This window comes from Mytilus californianus, unplaced genomic scaffold, assembly GCF_021869535.1.
Source record: "Mytilus californianus isolate M0D057914Y unplaced genomic scaffold, xbMytCali1.0.p SCAF_3, whole genome shotgun sequence".
Lineage (NCBI taxonomy): Eukaryota > Metazoa > Mollusca > Bivalvia > Mytilida > Mytilidae > Mytilus > Mytilus californianus.
In genome coordinates this window covers 127,365,506-127,387,438 of record NW_026262679.1, presented here as the reverse complement: position 1 = coordinate 127,387,438, position 21,933 = coordinate 127,365,506, and the positions used below count along the sequence as shown (strand labels likewise).

The 21,933-nt window shown below is 30.6% G+C and overlaps 1 protein-coding gene across 2 annotated transcripts; it reads left to right on the top strand.

Annotated features, from left to right (window-relative positions):
- Nucleotides 1-2,956: 2,956 nt before the first annotated feature.
- On the top strand, nt 2,957-20,648 carry LOC127736151 (endoplasmic reticulum-Golgi intermediate compartment protein 1-like). 2 transcript variants are annotated; one of them, XM_052246708.1, is made up of 9 exons: nt 2,957-3,083; nt 4,824-4,958; nt 5,475-5,566; nt 6,442-6,566; nt 9,494-9,607; nt 10,068-10,122; nt 13,688-13,788; nt 15,238-15,360; nt 15,906-20,648. In XM_052246708.1, exons 1-9 carry the CDS (start codon nt 3,064-3,066, stop codon nt 16,011-16,013), a joined length of 873 nt encoding a protein of 290 aa, XP_052102668.1. In that variant the 5' UTR covers nt 2,957-3,063; the 3' UTR covers nt 16,014-20,648. The 2 variants fall into 2 exon arrangements, with proteins under 2 accessions (XP_052102668.1, XP_052102667.1); XM_052246707.1 differs by lacking the exon at nt 13,688-13,788 and adding an exon at nt 12,909-13,009.
- The last annotated feature ends 1,285 nt before the right edge of the window (nt 20,649-21,933 follow it).

Sequence of the window (21,933 nt, the reverse complement as noted above, 5' to 3'; positions counted from 1 at the left end):
TCAAATACAACTTATATTTAAATATTAAGAATGAACACAAATGCGGCCACTTCCATTTAAGAGGGAAACCGTCTAAAATTTAACTCAAATTGGAAAGTATAATATCCATTTTTATGTAGCAGAAGTATTATACTTTCCAATAAATAGCTAAAAGTTTACATTGTAACAATTTTGTAAAATTGTGAAGATTTCAGTAATTTAGCATGACTTAATGATGCTAGTACCCGATATATGTGCATTGTATTGTCAAAAACAGCCCATTTTTATGTAGCAGAAGTATTATACTTTCCAATAAATAGCTAAAAGTTTACATTGTAACAATTTTGTAAAACTGCTATATTTTGGGGCCAAAAAGGGGTCTTACTGGACCTACTCCTTTAACTATAACATTTTAAAATTTGGTTATCTGGAGCATGTTATATATGCTAAATCTTTGCAATGACAGTTATGATGATCTACTTGGTACTCAATCTTATATTCACATTGCATTTCATCATATGCTAATTAGCTGTAAAATTAAAGCTTATATGGAAAACAAAGTGTGTCTGTCCTGCTGTTGGTCCAACATAATTTTGTGTCGGTCTACAAATATCCTGTTCATCAAACCGACTGAATGGTCTAAGCTACTGTATCACTAGCCTGTCAACACTGAGGTTGTGAGTTTGAATCCCGCATGTGGCAGGTGCGCTCGACTTCAATCTTAATTGCATAGGAAAGTCAGTTTTCCTACCTCTCCTGGCACTATGGCTCCCACACAATAAAAACTGACGCCACGAAAAGCACAATAGTGCTGAAAAAAAGCTTAAACACCAGTGTGTGTCTGTCCTTGTTCAGTTTTTGATCTTATTCTACAGTCTCACTAATTAGCAACAAGAAGAATTTTAGCAACACACAGTGACAAGAAGTAAAATTTAGCGACAAGAAAGTTTATATTCTACTAAAACAAACAAATATGTAAAAGAAATCGATAAATTACAGTTGATTTTGTGGTTTCTTATAAAAGTTTTAAATTTTGTTGCTATTTAAATTTTTGAGCTTTGGATAGAATTAATACCATACTACGTATATATAAGCCACACCAATTTGATGTCTTGTTCTTTGGACAACTGCTCCAAAAAATATGGGGCAAGCGAGCAAAATGTTTTTGTTTTTATTTTTTTCTTGAAAATGAATTTTTTTTTAGGCAAGTGCTCTACAAGTGAAGCGAGCGGTATAATTTTTTTTTTAAATTGTGCGATTTAGAAGTAATAACTGGGTAACTTCATCGAAAAACGAGGAGGCATATTAACCACTGCAATCTTCATTTTTTATTTAACAAGCATTCTGAGAGTATTGCATGGCAGTACATAGTCCCCTACCAGTTAAAAATTCATTGTACTGGAACAAAATGCTTACTTGATCTATAACTTGTCATGGTGTAAACTATATAACAAATGTCAATTCAATATCTTCAAGCATGACGTAAAAAAAGTGTGGAAAACTGATTATTTGAGTGAATTTTCTAAGTCCAAGGACCATAACTCTGCACAAAATCATTAGACCAGTACAAAATGAGAACTTGATCTGTTACTTGTCATGATAAAACTATATACTAATTATCAAATCAATATCTTCAAGCAAGACGAAAAAAAATGTGGAAAACTGATTATTTGAGTGAATTTTCTAAGTCCAAGGACCATAACTCTGCACATAATTATCACACCAGAACAAAATTTAAACCTGATATGTAACTTTTCATGATAAAACTATATACCAATTATCAAATCAATATCTTCAAGCATAACGAAAAAAAGTGCGGGAAACTGATTATTTGAGTGAATTTTCTCGGTCCTACTAAAAATCGCCCAGGAGCGCCCGGGAGAATAAAATAATAATATTTTATAACAATAAACGTTTTCCTGAATAAAAAAAAAAATCATTGCTTGTTTTGCCCTTAATATAAATGGGGATATTAAGTCCAAGGACCATAACTCTGCACAAAATCATCAGACTGGAACAAAATTTAAATTTGATCTGTAACTTGTCATGATAAAACAATATACCAAATATCAAATCAATATCTTAAAGCACGAAGAAAAAAAGTGTGGAAAACTGATTTGGCAGACTGAAGGACATACGGACGGACGGACCGACCGACGGACGGACGGACCGACCGACGGACGGACGGACGGACGGACGGACCGACCGACAGACAGACAGACAGACAGACAGACAGACAGACAGAGTGCAAACCTAAAGTCCCCTCGATTTCGTCGGTAGCTTAAGGGGACTAATAAAACATTTTTGTCATGCATATCTGTTTATCATGATTATGGTACTCTTCTTTTGGGTGGAAGTTTAATGAAAGGGATTCAAAGGTTTTACAAGAGGAATTATGTTAGTCATGTTAGTTAGAAACAATGTAAATGACACATGTTTAATAAAATTAAAATATGTGTATGTATCCAAACAAATGCCCCTAAAAGATATTTGATAGAAGTTGTTTTCATTATATGGTAATGATAGTTTATTGGCAGCTTGACATCCAGTTGGAACTATTCATTCATATTCAGCATTTGTTCAGGATCAAAATAATGAATATTTCTTGCTTTGTACTAAAACAACATGCTGAGCAAGATAGTTATATTGCTAAACATGTTGATCCCAAGGTATCAAAAAATTCCCTTACAATGCCTGTAACCCAATTTGTATCGTGCATTTTGTGTTGCAGAATATTCATTTTCATCAGAGACTCTGTTTTCATACTGTCTTGTGCAAAATATTTATTTATTCTAGGGTATAACCAGGCCAGGATATTTATTTTCAAAGTCCTCCTCTATGAAGTTAATGTGTTTAAAGTAGTGACATAGAAGTGAGTAACAAATAATTCCTTCTTACTATAATTGACTGTAATTCATAAAACTACGTCACGTCGTTGCCGTCTGCAAATGTTCCGGATAAAAATATTCCGGATTGCATCCGAACTTTGTTGTACGCCTTCGATTTCCGGTTGCACGTTGCAAAAGTTTTGGATCTCCAGTACAACTGTATTTAAAGCTATTAACCTGTTAACATTGTATTACGATGCAGTTCGACATCAGAAGGTGCTGTAATATGTTATTGATTTTTAGCTTTGTGTCCACCTATAAACAAAATGATTAAAAATCACTACTGTATGTTTTTATATACAGAACAGCTGTGATTTGTAGGTTATCGGCTTGTCGGCTTCATTTCACATCAAATCAAAATGACTTATTTGCTTATTATTGCTCTCACCAGTTGTCACAGAAAAAGAAAAAAAAATACTCAATTATCCCCATGTCTAAATGTTCCTGTTTGAATGATTATAACATTTAATGCAGAATGAACATTCCAGTTCCATTTCGATTTCCTTCCGACATCATACATTATACATTATACATGTATACTTAGTTACTTATAGTTTATTTCCAGTACAGGATCCAAAAGGTCCCTCTTCACCAGACTCATAATTTAATCTGTTTGTTACACCATTTTTTCTGTATTATTATTTCTGTGACTGCTGGATAATTCTGCCCTATAATCATTGTAGTAGATAGATGTCTTCATTTATCCAATGCTTGTCTAACTGATTTTTAAAGGCATTTATGTAATCCCTTTTGGGATTCTGAGTCTGGAGCAATTTTCTGCTTTTGCCATCTCAGAATCCCTAATCAAGCACTATTAGTCAATTTCGAAATTTTTTTCCAACTACCTCACCTGGAACCTGTGCCTTTAACATCTTCAGCACTCGCTCACCTTAAGCAGGTAATAGTTGAATAGAAGACATATCAGCCTTTCAGAATCAGTTAAAATTTTGAAATACCTTACTTTAAAGGATAATTATAGATTCAGCTATTTTAACTATTCTTTCTCTTTTTATTGTCTGCGTTCTAATAATTCATCAACAGAAATGACACAGTGATAATTATATAATAAAAGTTTTGCTCGAAAAGGCTGTGGAATATTTCTGTTTCAAATCTTTACAAAACACCTTACTTCATTTAATTTTTTTTAATGTTATATTAAATTACAAAATATGATAAAAATGTATCTTATGCATAATGATGTGTCCAAAGTTAGGCGAGGTGTAAAGAAATTGAAACTGGAAATGAACACCCTGTAGAAGCCCATGGCTATACGGCTTTTCAGTATTGGACCGAGCTGAAAAACAATACTAACTCGTGATTTATATTAACAGGGGGATGTCATCAGTATTGCACATTCTGATATATCCACACTAGGGCTGATTTGCTCATATCATTTTCATGTAATACTAGGATATATATACATGTATGTATTAAAAGAGTTTAAATCTATTTTATGGGCGTAAATTATGCATCTTATGTCCCTTTAATTTATAAACTTCAAAAGTCATATATGCATAAAAAAACACTAGAATTGTAGCAAACAAATCAGTATGAAACAAATAGGAGAATACAAATGTTGAAAAATTATTGGAGTAAACATTCAGAATAGCCCTGTTGACATGCATGTAAGATTGACAAATTTTTATGCCCCTGCCGTACTACATGTCTACATCTACAGCATACATTTATGTTCTTGTACATGTAGTACTTAAAGTCCATTATTATTAAAAATCTTATTTATATTTCAACGTTTAACCATGTCTACATCTATAGCATACATTTATGTACATGTAGTACTTAAAGTCCATTATCATTAACAATATTTGGTGTTTTTGTGTAAAGGTTTATTATGTATATGTAAAACCATGTACAACAGTACAAGTGTATTTCAGACTAAAATAGCTAGTATATTCATCTACATATACATCTATATTCAGTGACAATTTTCTATTTCAGATTTGATATTTATAGAAAAGTACCAAAAGATCTGACTCAGCCTACATTAACAGGAGCTTGTATCTCTATATCCAGTGTATTATTTATCTTGTATTTATTCCTATCAGAATTATCACTTTTCCTCACACATGAAGTGTAAGTATAAGTTATCAAAAGAATATGTACTGCCGCTATAGTTTGACGAAGGCTTTTTTGTAGTTTTGTATGAGGCATTTATATTTGCACTTCACCTCCATTATACATGTTATACCTTAAGATTACTTTACAGTCCCATGTTGCATTTTACAAAGGATCTTTTTTAAAAATTATACTGAATTGTCCATTCTAAAAAAGGATTGCTACCAAAAATACTGTAAACTAACTAATTTTCGCGAGCATTTTATTTTCGCAACTTTTGCAAGTATAGAGATAACATGAATATAAATCGTCACGAATATGTAAAAATTGCATCTTTCCTTATTTAACCACATCAAGTAAATTTGAAAATGGCGAAATTGAATAGCCGCAAAGTGGGCCAGTAAGCGGCTAAACGCAAAATAAAATATGTTCATTTTATATAAATTTTGTATTCTATTAGGGGGAACAAATATACGTTGACAGTATCCCAGTTTTGGTTTCTATTGGTGTAAATTGAAATAATTTGTTTTACAGAATAAGTGAGCTGACAGTAGAGGACCCAGTCCGACACACAGAAAAAATACCAGTATTTATTAATATTACATTACCACAATTGAAGTGTGAATGTGAGTAATATATTTCTAAAAAAAAGTGTAGTTTAGCTTTTTGATATTTTGTTGATTTCATGAAAAAAAGTTTTAAAATTATAAATGTATCATATGATATATTTATCAAAAAAAGTCTTTGCTGATAAATTTATAGCTACATGTGTAGCTGTTAAGAAGCTACATCATGCAAACTAAGAAAAGGTTTGATATCATAAGAATATTTCATGTAAATTCTCACCAGCTAATACAATCATTGGAATAAGCTTCACATGATAACAAGAAAATGGTTTGAAAGTTTCATATCTTATCAATTTGTGTTAAAAATATTGAGACATACAGTTAAATACATTAGCGCCTTTCCCCTTTACCCTTTTCATGTCATTATTGCTATTTTTTTAAAATGAGTATGATAAAAACAATTGTTTAATGGTAGCTTGGTAGGATTCCTTGATAGTTTTTTGTGGCCTGCTATACCATGTATACATGTATCCCAATCATTCACAAACTGTAAATCAAAACAAATAATGTTGATACCAATTTTGTGGATTGAGGAAAAAATGTAGTTTTGTGGATATTTGATTTGGTTGTTTAGCCAAAATCTGCCTACAGACCTATAGTTAACTTGTACTTCATTGAACATTAAATTTAGTGGTCTTCAAATACCCAAGAAATCCATGAAAATTGGTATCCTAAGAATAATAATGTATTTGTTATTTTTTCCTGGTTAAAATATAACTGATTTATTATGAAATCATGTCCACAAAATTATACCAAAGTTGGAATGTCAAAAAAAATGTTATCATTATATTAATATTGTAACAAATTTTGAGTTGTTAGCAAAAAAAAATGTTCTGGATGAGTCAGACATTTACAATTATTTTAAATATTTACAGATTTGGGTATAGACATACAGGATGATATGGGCAGACATGAAGTCGGTTTTCAAGATGACACACAGAAAATCGAAGTGAATGAAGGGAAGGGATGTAGAATGGAATCTCATTTTGTAATTAATAAAGTAAGTTTTTGCAGAATTAAATATGCCCAAGATTTATTCGTTTTTTGCAACTTCAGGTCAGGACTGATTCATCTTTATATGCAGTGTATAGCAAAATTTGTATCTGTGTTAAACTAGAAATATCACTTGACTGATTGTAGAGTAAAGATGTATGTACTCATGTCCCAATCTGGGATGAAAATTTATTTTCTTGAAAGTGTTGACCTTTTAACACTTTATTTATGACTCAGTGTTCCAGCTAGGTCGTTTTCACAGGGCAGTCCGCCCGCCCTTTCCCTAGTGCCGCCCTGTGCCCTTTTTACAGTTTGCAGGGCGCCCTGCCTTTTTTGAAGAATGATTGGTATATTATTTTGTTCGTATTGATATGATCAGCCAATTACGAAAATTTACCTGGCGACAAGTATTTGACTTTGTTTATGACCCCAAGCTAATCAACGGTTACAACAGGTGTCATAATCTGTTGTTATAGGTAATCCGTTTATCGGATGGGTCATTTAATGATCATCAACATTAATTCATTCAAATAGAATCGGTCAGTCGGCATTTGTCTTTGAACTTGAAGAAATGTTCATACAACTTGGGCACAATTAGCGATGTTTACCGTAGTTTCATGGAGAAAACGTAATTGACAGAAAGTCGAATCAACTCGTTAAAAACATTGCTGTTATTGTTTTCAGTGAAATAAATAGCAAATTAAGACATATTTTTCATTGACTGCCTTCATTTTTTATACGAAAATAACAAAATCGGCCGCCATATTGTTGATCGTATTTACATCTTCTACGTACTGTTAATTATCCTCCAAAGAAGGAGCACACCCAAATAAAGAAAGATAACTCAATCTTATTTTTTCCTAGCATTGAGTAACCTACTAAGATATTATAAAATATGTCTTCATACTTCTGGCTTTAGAATTTATATGTTTAGGTGTTTTGAGTTATGGGAAAAGTTAAAGAGGGTCTTAGTAGCACGGTTTTTAGGGTGCCTTGGTCATCTTTTTCTGTATTTTTTATTTTCAATCCAAATTTTCACTGTTCACTATATCCTAACATTGTGCATTTACAGCTGTTTTGTGCTGTATTGCCATTAAGCACAGAAAAGGTAGAAAGGTGAAACTTGTAAAGTGTGTCAGACCATAGAAACAGAATGAAGCAGGACATTTTTCAAAAAAATACTGCATATAAAGCTTGACTGTGCCAAGCAATGATTTAAAACTTGTGTCGCAAGCTGCTTAATAAGTTTTCAGCCTAAAAAGTAGAAAGATAGTTTTTCTCTGGTCTAATGATGTTGTTCTTGTATATTTATAAACAGTGATTCAATGAACAAACAATGTTTGATTATAATCTTTATTAAAACATGCCCTTTTCATATTATCATATCACGCGTTAAATGCCCTTTTTCAGGATTGGCACCCTGCCCTTTTGAAATCCTAGCTGGAACACTGTGACTACTAGATATCATCTCCCACACAACCTTTTTAATATCCTTTTTTATTTATTTTGCACATATATACCTTTTTTTTTAATTCAATAAATGTTTAAAACTAGGATATTAGTTATGGCATGGAAGTAATATTTAAAAGGAAAAACAACGTCGTCACTTCAAAGGTTTCATCTGCATTACCGCCCATCTTTCGATAACTCGTTAATTGGTTTAATATCTGGCATGGAAGTTGATTCTCCGCATGTGATCGATCAAATCACTGACAACTTTCGGTCATTTTCGTGTTCACGGAAAACTACGAACAGACAAGTTTTTGTCGTATATACGTGCGAAGTAACCTAAATAGTCCATTCGTTACATTCCGTTGATGTACGCTGCCGAATATAGTCATTCGTTCAATTTTTATTTTAGACCAATTTTCCTATTTCTGGTTAGTTCGATCTTAATAGTACCGACAGCTATCACATATGAAATTGGAGAACAAGGCTGGGTCATTTTCAATTTTAATATTAACAGACAGTTGAAAAGCCTTTCCGTAAGTTAAGAAGATGATTGTACAAAAAATACGTTTGGACCCCCTTTTATTAAATACGAATAATCTAAGTCTTTCGTGTATTAGTCAATTAAAATATTCACAATTCTAAACGGTTCTATCCTTTAATTTATAGGTCTTGATACATAAACTAATTCGTGTAAAATTTGATTTTGCCGTAAGACAGATAGCATCAAGCTCATTTTGTCGGTTTGTTTTAATTTTTGCTGTAGCTTGTTATATTAATACAAGTATTCCACAATAAACACTTTTTAAAAAAATATATGTTTACGAACATATTATCCCTATTTTAGCTGTCCAGTTTCAATAATGTAATCAATGACATTTATGACATGTACATAAATTTAGAATACTTCTCGATAAACTTTGCACATTTCAACAGTAAAAAAATCTATGTCTAGATTTGTCTACATTATTTTGTTAAAACATCATGTGAAACCTGATCGATTCATCGGTATTTAACTGTTTTACTCAGGATCCGCTTTTAACCGGAAAATACTTTTAGAACAGTTTAAAACAAACGGTAAAAAGCAAAAATATGCTAAATTAAGTACAATTTTCCATGCTAAACTGTTGTAGGTTGAACAATTCTCGTCCGTTTTTCAAGTTTTTTTACATCATACGACTTCTTTCTGAAGGTAGAGGTTTTATATGATACAGCGCCACCTTCTTATTAATAAACCTAGGATTTCACACAGGTGCATTATAATTACCGGACTCGATAAAATCATGTGACTGATAAGAAATTCCAGATGCCATTTTACAACCGCGGTATCATAGATAGTAACCAAAGGGGTCTTACCGCTGAGACTATAATTGGATAAAATCATATGACTTCAGTACAGAGCTCTGCAGGCTGTTAATACATGCTAATTAGTCGTTGTTATTCCTTTTAAATATTACTTCCATGGTTATGGTATGTGTTTTGCAGGTTCCAGGTAATTTTCATGTATCGACTCATTCATCTAGAACTCAGCCAGATAATCCTGACATGACACATTTGATACATAAAGTCAGGTTTGGTATGGACTTACAGGAAGGGAAGGTAAATATAAAGTCAAATTGATTTTTGAGTGAGGCATGTTTCTGAAAACCTACCTGTATAGTTAAATGTTTGAATGTATAATGTTTTTATAGCCTTAGGATATCAATTGAATAAGCAAACAAAAATCAGAAGAGTAGGTTTGCATATTTTTACGTCCTTGGTTTGAAGCAACAGATTGTAAATCAAACAGGAAAAAAAATGACCAGCACCTGCAAATATATTACATTTAGCTAAAACTGAAGCTTCTTGAATACTTGCCAAACATATCATCTTAGAATTGATTGTTTGATTTTCATGGGAAATTTTCTTTTGACTTAACAACAGCACTGGAAACGATATATTATAACACATACAACCTACAACTTTCTCTATAAAATACTTACATAAATTGGCATCCCTGAGAGAACAAAATGCACTAATTTACCTGAATACACCGTAACAGAAATGATTTGTTTTACAGGAAGTTAAAGGATCGTTTAATCCCTTAGAAGATGTAGATAGAAGTGCAGGTCAAGGTAAGAACATGCATATGGCTACCATAACTGAAATAAATCTTATTTCGTTCTTAATACAAAATCTTCTTAGAGTTCTATCATAAATATCCATAGTGTTCTGTCTGAAAAATGGGGAAAAGGTCTTAGTTGCTCTACCTTTCCTTTTGATAAAATTTAAATGTTTGTCTTAAAAAACTGAAAAAATCTGCGGTGTTGTGCCTAAAAAAAATTACGCGAAGAACCTTTCCTGTTTCTTAAAAGAAGGCAAAAATTAGAAAGGACATAATCTTGAGTAGCCTATCTTAAAGTCTCTAAAATGGGTAAAATATTGTAAGTGTCTGTTGGAAAAATGTAAAAAGAATTTGAATAATGTTCACATGCCCATTGTTTGAAATTTTAAGCATTTTATTATATAAGCATAATCATCTAACAGATTTATTTATGAAATAGTCAACATTAGATTATATTTACATAAACACCTCTGCACCAATGAAAATTCAATTACTAGCATATATTTATGATGCTAATAAGTGTTTTGGAAGAAGGGAGACAACTCCATTTATAAAAAAAGATGTGATATGATTGCTAATGAGACAACTCTCCACAGGAGACCAAATGACACAGAAATTAACAACTATAGGTCACCATACAGCCTGCAACAATGAGTAAAACTCATACCGCATAGTCAGCTATAAAAGGCCCGAAATAACAAATCTAAAACAATTCAGACAAGAATTTGTTAATTTTGATTGTAATTTTTAAGAAAATATACCAAACAATGCATTCTATCATATATAAAACAACACTTTACCATATATCCAAACTTTAAATGCCATCACTTTATGTCAATAACAAAATAACCAAAAATTGGGACTTTCTGGCTTGGAACAATTGCAAACACTAAATAATGTTGAGTATAAACTCACACTATTGAAAATTTCTAGGTGATTTTAAATATTTACAGTACACTTTGACATATTCTAATGCATTTTCAGTTTGAAAGGTCAATTTTTGCTGTCATTTCTTTCTATAATATATGAATTAAGAAGACAAGAATTTGCATTATAACAAATAACTAGCTCAAAATAAAATAATGAAAAATATATACCACATCTTCTTATTTTTATATTGATATACATGTATTTCAATTTTTTCCTTCATTTATGATGGAGTTTAGATCTACTGTTTTTCACTATTTCTCTTCTGTCTATAGCTTTATTGCCATATTATTAGTTTGTGGACCTCCTAGGACTGTAGATTGTATGACAATCCTATCACAGAATCGGAAGTGTGCACACTTACAAAACTTGACATGACAAATAGTACCCTTTTAACTGTGTTGGTAAAACAATTTTGTCTTGCATATATGTTGTTTTTGTTTTAAATGTATACTGCTTAAGTTTTCTTACACTAATCTCGATTGTCCCAAGTGATAATTTTAGTATTTGTTATTATTATTATTTTTATACCGCTAAAGCCAAACAAGATTATAGGTTTGCAGTCTGTCTGCATATCCGTCTGTCAGTCAGTTTGTGCTTGTTCTAAAATTTTTCCCAATGTTCAGCTCTTGTGGTGGAAAAATTCATTGCATTTCAAGTTTTTCATCAAGGGTGGATATATTGGCCTTATTTTTGGTATATATGAAAGTTTAAAGTCCTACCATTTATATTCGTGATATTCAAGCTGAGGAAAAGCAATACAAGCTTTTTTTCATGTTATAGGTGGTTATTGCTTGGTTTTTGTTGGAATATTTTATGTTATTATACTTCACGTAAAAATGCAATATTTTGATTGGCTTATACGAGGGTGTTAATTTACTCTATTCTATGGTAAATACTCTATTACCCTTCACGGAGACGCTTGATCAAGTGTGCGCTTTATTAAATACGACTCTATCCTATGGCAAATACTCTATTACCCTTCACGGAGACGCTTGATCAAGTGTGCACTTTATTAAATACGGATGGTTGTTATGTACAAGGCGTCATAGTTTATTACTTTGAATTTGAAATTTAATCGACAGTAATAACAGAACATTCAGTATAATAAATTTAATAACACATATCGGAGAGGGTGATAGAGCAGATTGTTACCCCTCGAAAAGACATTGTCAACCTCTCAGCTATGTGTTATTTATATAATGTATCACATTCCCCAATGAAGGAACTAAATTTCAATTTCTTTTAAGTATTATTAAAATGAATTTCTTTGGACAGACCATTCTCTACTTAAAACATTTTTCAGAGTTTTTTTCAATGAAAAAAAGTAAAATAACAAAAATACCGAACTCCAAGGAAAATTCAATTTGGAAAGTCCCTTATCAAATGGCAAAATCAAAAGCTCAAACACATCAAACGAATGCAAAACAACTGTCATAGTCCTGACTTGGTACAGGGATTTCCTTATGTAGAAAATGCTGGATTAAACCTGGTTTTATAGCTAGCTAAAACTCTCACTTGCATGACAGTTGCATAAAATTCCATTATATTGACAACAATGTGTGAACAAAACAAACAGACATAATAGGTAAAAATGTCAAAAATAGGGGTACAGCAGTAAACATTGTGTTATAATCTTAATCACTATAAAAACAAACAAATATGTCAACAAAGAAAAACAAAATGCCATATAGACAAAGCACATAAGCAAAAATAACAGACAAGAATACAAAAAATGACCACAGCACAACAACACAATGGCAGAATGCATAAGTACCGAGCCACGCCAAAAGGATATTACCAAAAATGGACTAAACAGTAAAGGTTAATAATTTAAAAAGACAAATAAAAGAATGTTCTTCTTTTTAGCTTTAGCAACTCATAACTACATTGTAAAAATAGTTCCATCAGTTTATGAAGATAAGAGGGGTAATGTAGGATACCCTTACCAGTATACATACTCTTATAGGGTTAGTATGTGGGCTGTGCATGTCACAATCCTTATTTGTGAATGAACCAATTATCAGACAGTAGCCATTTTCTCATCAAGGAAGGCATATGGTAGATCTGTTTATACTTTGTCATTAGCTAAAAGTTGATTGATTCTTTTTGTCAATTTATGTCTATCTTAGTGTTTTTCATAGAGCATTTTTGAATGGATGTATCAGTTTTGATTACCATATAAATTTCTTTTAACATAATTTTCCCCTGTAATGCTTCAGTTTTTAGAACCACCATGCATGCTTTAGTTATTCGCATCATTCATTGTTGGAAAACACTTATGACAGACAAGCAGTCTAATATTTAAATGTTTCTTTCTCAATTGAACAGCTTCAGATTTTTTCCAACAAACCAAAGCAACTATTTTTGAGAAAATGGTTACTGTTCTAAATGTGTCAAATGTTGCAAGTCACATCTATTTTGTTGCTTGGTTTTGAAATTGAAAATTGAAAATTTGCGATCGGAATTATTTCTGAAGAATATTTACAATTTTTGTTTTCCGATTTGGCGTCATTAACATGAAGACTTCAACATGTATAATATAAAATTTCTGTAAACTTAGAATAGATGTGAGTTGAAACAGTTGTGGATGATCCTAAATTCCTTGTGTGATATTCAACTTATGTTCCAGTTTTGTATATTTATAGCACTAGCAACACACGATTACATCGTTAAAATTGTACCAAGTGTGTATGAAGATGTTAGGAGGAATATCATATACCCCTACCAATACACTTATTCTTACAGGGTTTGTATTACAACATGCATGCAAATTCAGAGAAATTATGGAACAAAGGGAGATAACTATTTATATCATTCTGTTTCTTTGTTTTACTAAAATAAAGCATGCTTTAGAATTGTTCATTGTTGTAGGTTAAAATAAATTTGTTTAAATGTGTGTTTCCATTTGCTTTAGAATCAAAGTTATAGTCAATAGATCAACATATTGAATTATTGAAACAAAAGATTATGTTGCCAGAGATCTTAACACTTCCAGTACCTATCTGAAATTTGCCACCTAAAAATTAGGATTATGATCCTAAGACAACTGAAAACAGATATTTTTTATTTGGCCTTATTAGATCAGTTTTGATCTATTTTTATTTGACCTTAGAAGGATCAGTTTTGATCTATTTTTATTTGACCTTAGTAGGATCGATTTTGATTGACCACTTCATTTTCAGATTTCTTGAATTGGAAAACAGTTTTGTTGCATGCATGCTAAGGTACAGATATAATACAGTTCAGGCCAGTGATGGTTTCTGAATGTTGAACTAATGTCTTGAAAGCATGTTATTGCTTAATATATTCTACTAACATGAATAAGCAAAGATTGATTTGTTTGAATTTTTATTAAATTTCTACTGTATAAGATGAGCATGTGATGTCAGCACACTTATACTCTATTCAATAAGGTGAGCAGATAATTTCACCAAAAATAATTCATGGACCAGCATTTTTATAATGAGTATAAATCTTAAAATGAGGAAAAAAGTTCTATACAGAAGTGTGTCTGTGAGGTCCTGATGGCAAACTTAACTAGCTTTTCATTAGTGAAGATCTCCCTTGTATAGCTTGAGGTGTGTAGATGAATCTATAGTTGATATGGTGACAATGTTACACATGTTTATTAAGCCAAGCTGCTGTGTTTGCATCTGTAGAATGGTGAAGGGGATATTCTTACTGATTATTTGTCTGGATAGTTATTACCAAAAAAAAGCAATGTTTTAAATAATTTTTTTATTGTGTATTTATTTGTGTGTGTCAAATAGAAACACCCTAATTTCCATCATCCATTTACTTCAGAAGTCATTCCTTAAAGTTCTTCCAGAGTTATGGAACTTTATTTGTGAAAAGCCCTTTTCATTTTTTTTCTCAATAACTCAGGTTTACATTAATCAATTGATGTGAAATTTTTAAATGGTGTTTAGATTGATATAACACCAATTAAAACAGTTTTTTACTCTGATACTGGCGAAACTGTCATAATTACATTGATGCAGGAAAACGGTAGAAATGGGCTAATTGTGGTAAATATAAACGGTTTATTTTAAAAGTGTTGTAAAACTAACAAACTTCAGAAAGGTTTCACATTTAAGATAATACTTTAATTTGTTTATCAGTAACTTGTTGTAGGTTTTGTTAGGGTTATAGAAATACAACAGGTCTAGATTTAATGACAAGACTTGTTTTTTAGGAAGTAATGCAGTATGGTCATGGCGGACGTGTAGTACCTGCTATATGGTTTAGATATGAACTCAGTCCAATCACAGTTAGATATATTGAAAAGAACAAACCATTTTATACTTTCCTTACAACAGTAAGTAATGCTAAGTTATAGGTAATTCAATACTCTCTACTCTTGTGCCAATGATTTCAGCATATATTTTATAACTTAAGGTAGATCTTGTGTCTTTTTCTGAGCATCCCTTCTGAGGATGTTGCAAAAAAAATATTTTGGTTTGAAAATATTTTATAAAGTATCATATAATATACAACAGAAATATCTAAAACTTGAAATTTAAAAATTCCTAAATAAGGAAAAATTAAGTTTCCCCTATATAACCCAAATGAAATAATTGATTTCATTAATATCAATGTATATTAACCAAAAAAACAAGTCTGTGACCCCAAGTTTTTATATTGAAATTTGAAAGTATATTGACGAAGAAGTCTTTTACAGAAGTTTATGAAAAATCTATTGTCAAATATTTCGATGTCCCAGCTACCTTATTAAACCTTATTTAATTATGCAAGGAATTGATTTATTGAAATATTATGAAACTTTAAGTAACACCATTTGAAAATAAAATATCCATGTAATTTAGATATATTTAACAGAGTTGTAACTTATTTCCATTTTAGGTGTGTGCCATAGTTGGAGGAACATTTACAGTAGCTGGTATTTTAGACTCTTGTATATTTACTGCTGCAGAAATCTTTAAAAAGGCAGAATTGGGAAAATTGAGTTGATGGATGACATGTTTTAGTTTTCAAATTCTCCTCTCTTTTTTCACTGTAAAAGATCTATCGTTATTTACAGAAATTCCAATGTTAATATTGACCAATGCAATACTGCTAATGAATGTCTAAATTCAATTAAGAGGTAGAAACCATGATATGAATAAATTAGCATTTGAGGAATTTTTCTTTGATAATTATAATGCAATTTTGGTATTATTGAGATTAATCAGTGGGTTTTTTTCTGATTTCAACTACATGTGTATTTCTAAATGGAAAATGTAGATCAGTATATGGATTAAGGTCTTTATTATCACTCACTAAAAGATACTTTGAGAAGGAAAACAAAGGTTTATTAAAAATAGAAAAAAACTGTCAAAAATTTCCAGATATGAAGCTATATAATAATAACCAAAACCAAAGCAACATAGTTGTAAAATTTCTAAAATTAGACGTAAGGAAAATTTTGTTTTAAAGTCTATTGTTAATATTTTTTATATATCAAATTTAACTACTGGTTATTCACGTTAAGTCATATAATATAAAAGAATATCAATTATAAAGTCATTTTAAGCAATATTTTAGTAAAAAAAAATATTATTGTTGATGAGATTGCATGAAAAGATATTAGACTTTTAAGTATTGGCTTATCTTTAATGTTTATAAGCTTTTATCAACAGAAATTGTTAGTCGTTTAATAGATGTTTTATTTGTGTGGTTGTAAGTTTCATGTGTATTACAGGTTGAATGAAGTACTGCTTTTATAACTTTACTGCTCACAGACAGCTCTCTTTAATAGTGTTAAAAATCTCATGTTCTCCATCATCTTTTCCCTTTGCTATTATTTTTTTTTAAATCTCTTATTGGTGGAAATTAGATTACTATTTCAAATTTCTTTGCTGATCTTGGCAATTTAATGATAACCATATAATATAATTTCTGTTATTTGGTTGTATATTTATTAACTTCTTTGGGTAAAAAAATCTGTAATCCACATCAAATTGGGTACATTTATCTGCATGTTTTGCTAAATTGTCAGATTTAAGATGTAGATAAATTGTATCCCGCTAGTCGCAATTTAGGCAGCTATTTACATTGCAATACTATCACTTTGGTTTGGTTTCAGATTATAAATCAAATTCCCTCTGATAACAAATGATGAACAGCTATTAAATAAATTTATCATAAGTTGTATATGTAAAATAACTATAACAATGCCTTAATTTGTAAGAGTTTGGTTTTTTCTGAACCCCACCTGTCGTCATCTTTTTGTCAGCTCAGTGAAATAAATCAAATTATCCTATTGTACTCCCTGTGTGTATTCAAGAGTGTGGTGAGAGATTGTTCAATTTTATGTTGCCATTGGTTGCCTTTTTGTTATTTTTTATTTGTTTTACAGATCAGTAACTTTGACATATTTGTTATATTTCTTACATTCATTTTAAAAACAAATCATATGTGTATCTGATTGAATCTCTGTGTTCTGATTGGTGTTTATGTGATCATGTGAATTGTAAATGTGGTTGTTTTATACCCTGATGAAGTACAAGTGTTTAAAAGGCATGCATGCTCTTCCATGATAGTGATTTTATTAAAATGGCAATAACCAAGGAATTTCTGGCTTCATAAGGGTGTCATTTTTAGGCAAGATTGGGTTTTCATGCAAGTAATAATGTATTCACATAAGAAGTTATGGAACACTCCAATAAGGATGTGAAAATAATCAGCTTATTCTCTGTCAGTCATTATTATTTTCTCTTTTGTTAATCAGCATTTGTATATAAGCAATATATTTAAAAACTGCTTGCAAGCTATCCTTTATCTAAAGCAGCTACAGAATTATAATTTTATATAATACAAAACGTAAAATGTTGAACTGTAAAATGTCATATTTATATAGTATTTGCTTTGCTTCTGATAGCAAAAAAAAATATTTCCTCATACTTTTTGAGGACACACATGGTTTTCTTTTCAATTTCCTCATGCTCCTTGAGGACACACATTTGTTTTTTTTTATTTCTTCTTACTCTTTGAGGACTCTTCAGTATTTTTTTTCTTTTGATTTTAATCTGCCCTTTGAACTTAGTATTTTCAATTTTGTATGCTTATGTCTGTCATATATTGTAGTTTTCAAAGAGGTGCTCTTATTAACATTCCATATTATATGTATTTTTGTTATTGATTTCATAATTCAGGTTCATATCCTAGACTTCTGTAAAGGCTTTAACAGACAGCATTTAGACTCAAATTAGTTAAAGCCATCCTTTTCTATATTGCCTGTCATTAAGATGAACTAAATTTTGTGTACTCAATAGAAAAAAATAGTGAAAATCTTCATAAATGCATGTAAAAATCTTAAATCATGTTTGCTCAACAGAAAATTCATTAAAATCCTTTACCCTACACAATATTTGTTTATATAATCCTGTGCACACTATCAATTAATAATAAACTTGTTGTGCCCTGTATAGAATTATCACTCATTTGGCACTGGCTGTGAATCAAGCAAAAATCAATTAATCGTTTGGTTTCCATGTAAATACTAAATTTCCAACATTTAAATAATTGTAACATTATATTTTGAGGATAATTTGTATTGCAGCTTACAATTCTTCATTCTTTTTTTACTATTGTTTATGAAAAATAGGGTAGGATTCTACAGTTTGATGTTCAGAAGTTACTTCATAAAAAATTCTATTTATATTTTTGTCAGAGTTTTACTTTTTATAGTTGTTGTTAGTTAAGTGATTGTTAGGGTATTTGTAAATATGTTAATATTGTTTCTGTTTTGATGAAAATGTTGTTAGGGTGTTAAATATTTGAGGATTAATTTTATTGAAATATGAGTACTGGTAGTTCGTAAATGTATATCTTTTATGATAAGGTGTTGCAGTTTCACATGCCAAGGCCAGTACATTGTACTAGTCATTGAAATAATACTATGAACACATTGATCTAGAAATATAAACACATGGATCTAAAAATATTAACACATGGATCCGAAAATATAAACACATTGATCTAAAAATATGAACGCGTTGATCTTTAAATATAAACGCATTTATATAAAAATATAAACACATTGACATAACACTATAAAGAAATAGAATTATGTATGAACACAAAAAAATAACTTTGATACAACTTCATATAATGTTTTCTATAAGAACACAAAAAAATAACTTTGATACAACTCCATATAATGTTTTCTATAAGAACACAAAAAAAAATAACTTTGATACAACTCCATATAATGTTTTCTATAAGAACACAAAAAAATTACTTTGATACAACTCCATATAATGTTTTCTATAAGAACACAAAAAAATTACTTTGATACAACTCCATATAATGTTTTCTAAAAAAAAACAATCTTTCTCAAAAAATTTTTTAAACAGGTCATTGGCCTACAGGATTTAAATTTCCAAAGTATGACTTTATAAAGAGAAATTCTACTTAACAGAGAAAGACATAGTCCCAGGAATGCATAATTTTCAGTTTGTTTTTGTAATTTTTTTTTATAAGTGAAGTGACATAATAGATTTCATCTAAAGAAAATTTAGGACATATCATTATAATAACTTTGAATTTGATATCATTTTGAGAAAGGTAATATGAACAAATATGATACCTGTGTATTCTGAGATAGGTAATATGATAGCTGTGTTCAACATACTGATAGTTCACAGCTCAAGTTTCTATTAAAAAGCTAAATCATTGAAATTGACCATGACAAACATTGGAACTGTTAAAATATTTGTATATATTTAATTTCAATTAGATTTGTTTCTTATGAAAATGAATCTGAGAAATAAATTATTCCTGTATTTCATTACATTATTTTTATAGAACAATGTTATATTTTGAATAGCTGAAAGTTTTCCTATTTTCAGGAAAAATCTATTATCACATTATGTGTTTAGATTGTAAATTCAGTTCACTGTTGGTAATAGTCAGGTGTTTCGGGAAACTGGATATGATATATATATCTGAGATGAGATACTGTAAATTCAGAAATTATTGCAATGTTTTTATTTATATGAAAAATGTAACAGTATCAGGTTTGCAATAATAAAAACTCGCATTCTTAATTTCAGCAGTGATTTCCTTCATAAAACATTTGCAATTACAATAATATAAGAATTCACATGATTTGGCAGAGGTCAAGGATTTGCAATAATAAATGCACACACTAATTTCAGAATTTAGTCGTCACATCTTGCCAGTAATGCATGAACTGTCAAATGATTTAAGTTAAAAAAAATCATACTATGCTGCTCTGGATATTGATTTTTATCAGAAAATAAATAAAAAAATGAAGTTTTTAACTACAATTAATATTTGTTACCTTTCTGAAGATGGACAAGAAGATACTCCTAAATCTAAAATGATCATGAAAGCTTTCATGAAATATATGCAACATTTAATGATGGATACTAAAATCTTCATTTAGCTGACCACAAATTGGTAGTTCATAATTGTGGATGTTTAAATAGTAGAGTTCAGGGTTATTTTAGTATTTATGGACCAAATTGTGTATTTGGATAGATTTGTATATTTTTTTATGACCAGTAACAATTTTTTCAACAGCTTGTGGTGTGGGAGAGTGCAGGAATATATTTATTTTCAAATAAAAGTAAAAAAATACATCTTCATATTATGTTTTGTTTACAAATATCAAACATTGATTATGAATTAAAAAAAATATGTGGGTTTTACATAAATGTGACAGCAACCGAAGAACAATAAAACCTCAAGGACATCTAGAGGTCATCACAGAGTGTTCTACAATAAACAAGTGTATATAGTATGATAAGCTCTAAATCACAATGCATTTAGAAAACTGAAGTACTGTGGATTCATTATTATTCGTTGGGTACCAATTTTCGTGGATTTCGTGGATACAGGTAAACCACAAATTTAAATGTTCAACGAATTACACATTTTCTATAAAGTTGTATGCAAACTTTGGCAAATCCACGAAATCTGATATCCACGAAAATGCAAGTTTTTCTCAATCCACGAAAATAAATGAATCCACAGTAATTAACAGACTGTTCAAGATCTGACATCAATCCTTCATTCCTTAACGGAAAAAAAGCCAAAGATTTAACTAAAGACAACCACTGACTGAGTTTGGTTTAGTACATAATTATATGGCATGGTTAAACAATTTCTGAGTACTTATCTATCATTCTTCTAAACTAAATGGGGCCTTGTTGGCTGAGTGGTCTAAGGAGTTCATCTACTGCATCACTAGCCTGTCAACATTGGGGTTGTAAGTTCAAACCCTGCACGAGTCTGGTGCACTCGGCTCCTATCCGAACTGACCAGGATTGTAATTTTTCGTGATAAAAGTCGGTGGTTCTAACCAGGCACTCCGCCTTCCTCCATAAATAAAAAATTGACCGCCATGATATTGCCAATTGTGCTGAAAGTGGTGTGAAACACCAACAAGATATCATTCGATGTGAACTCGATAAGTGGAATAACAAAAGTTACATATGAAAATGTATAATAAAAACCTATAAAGTACAATGGACAACAAAAACACCGGTACATGGTATGAAAACATTCTTTTAAAAAAAATGCAGAAAGTTACTGAAAGCATTTTAAAGTAAACAAGCATGCTAAGGGTATTGCTAGTGCATTATAATGTCAGCAGCAATCCATCATCATCATTATAATGCCCCCTACTGCTTTATTATTTATGTTGGATGAGTTTACACTTATTACAGACAAGCGTTAAGATGCTGCTGTTGTAGTTTGGAATTTCAATCATTAATTGGGTCAGAATATTTATTTAAAGATGCCGATATTGTTAATGAGTATGCACCCTTTTGTTGTTTCAATGCTAAACATATGGAAATTTTATAGAAAATCCACAGCCTTCCCCCTTGTACTCTAATATTTGACAATTCGATGCTTGATA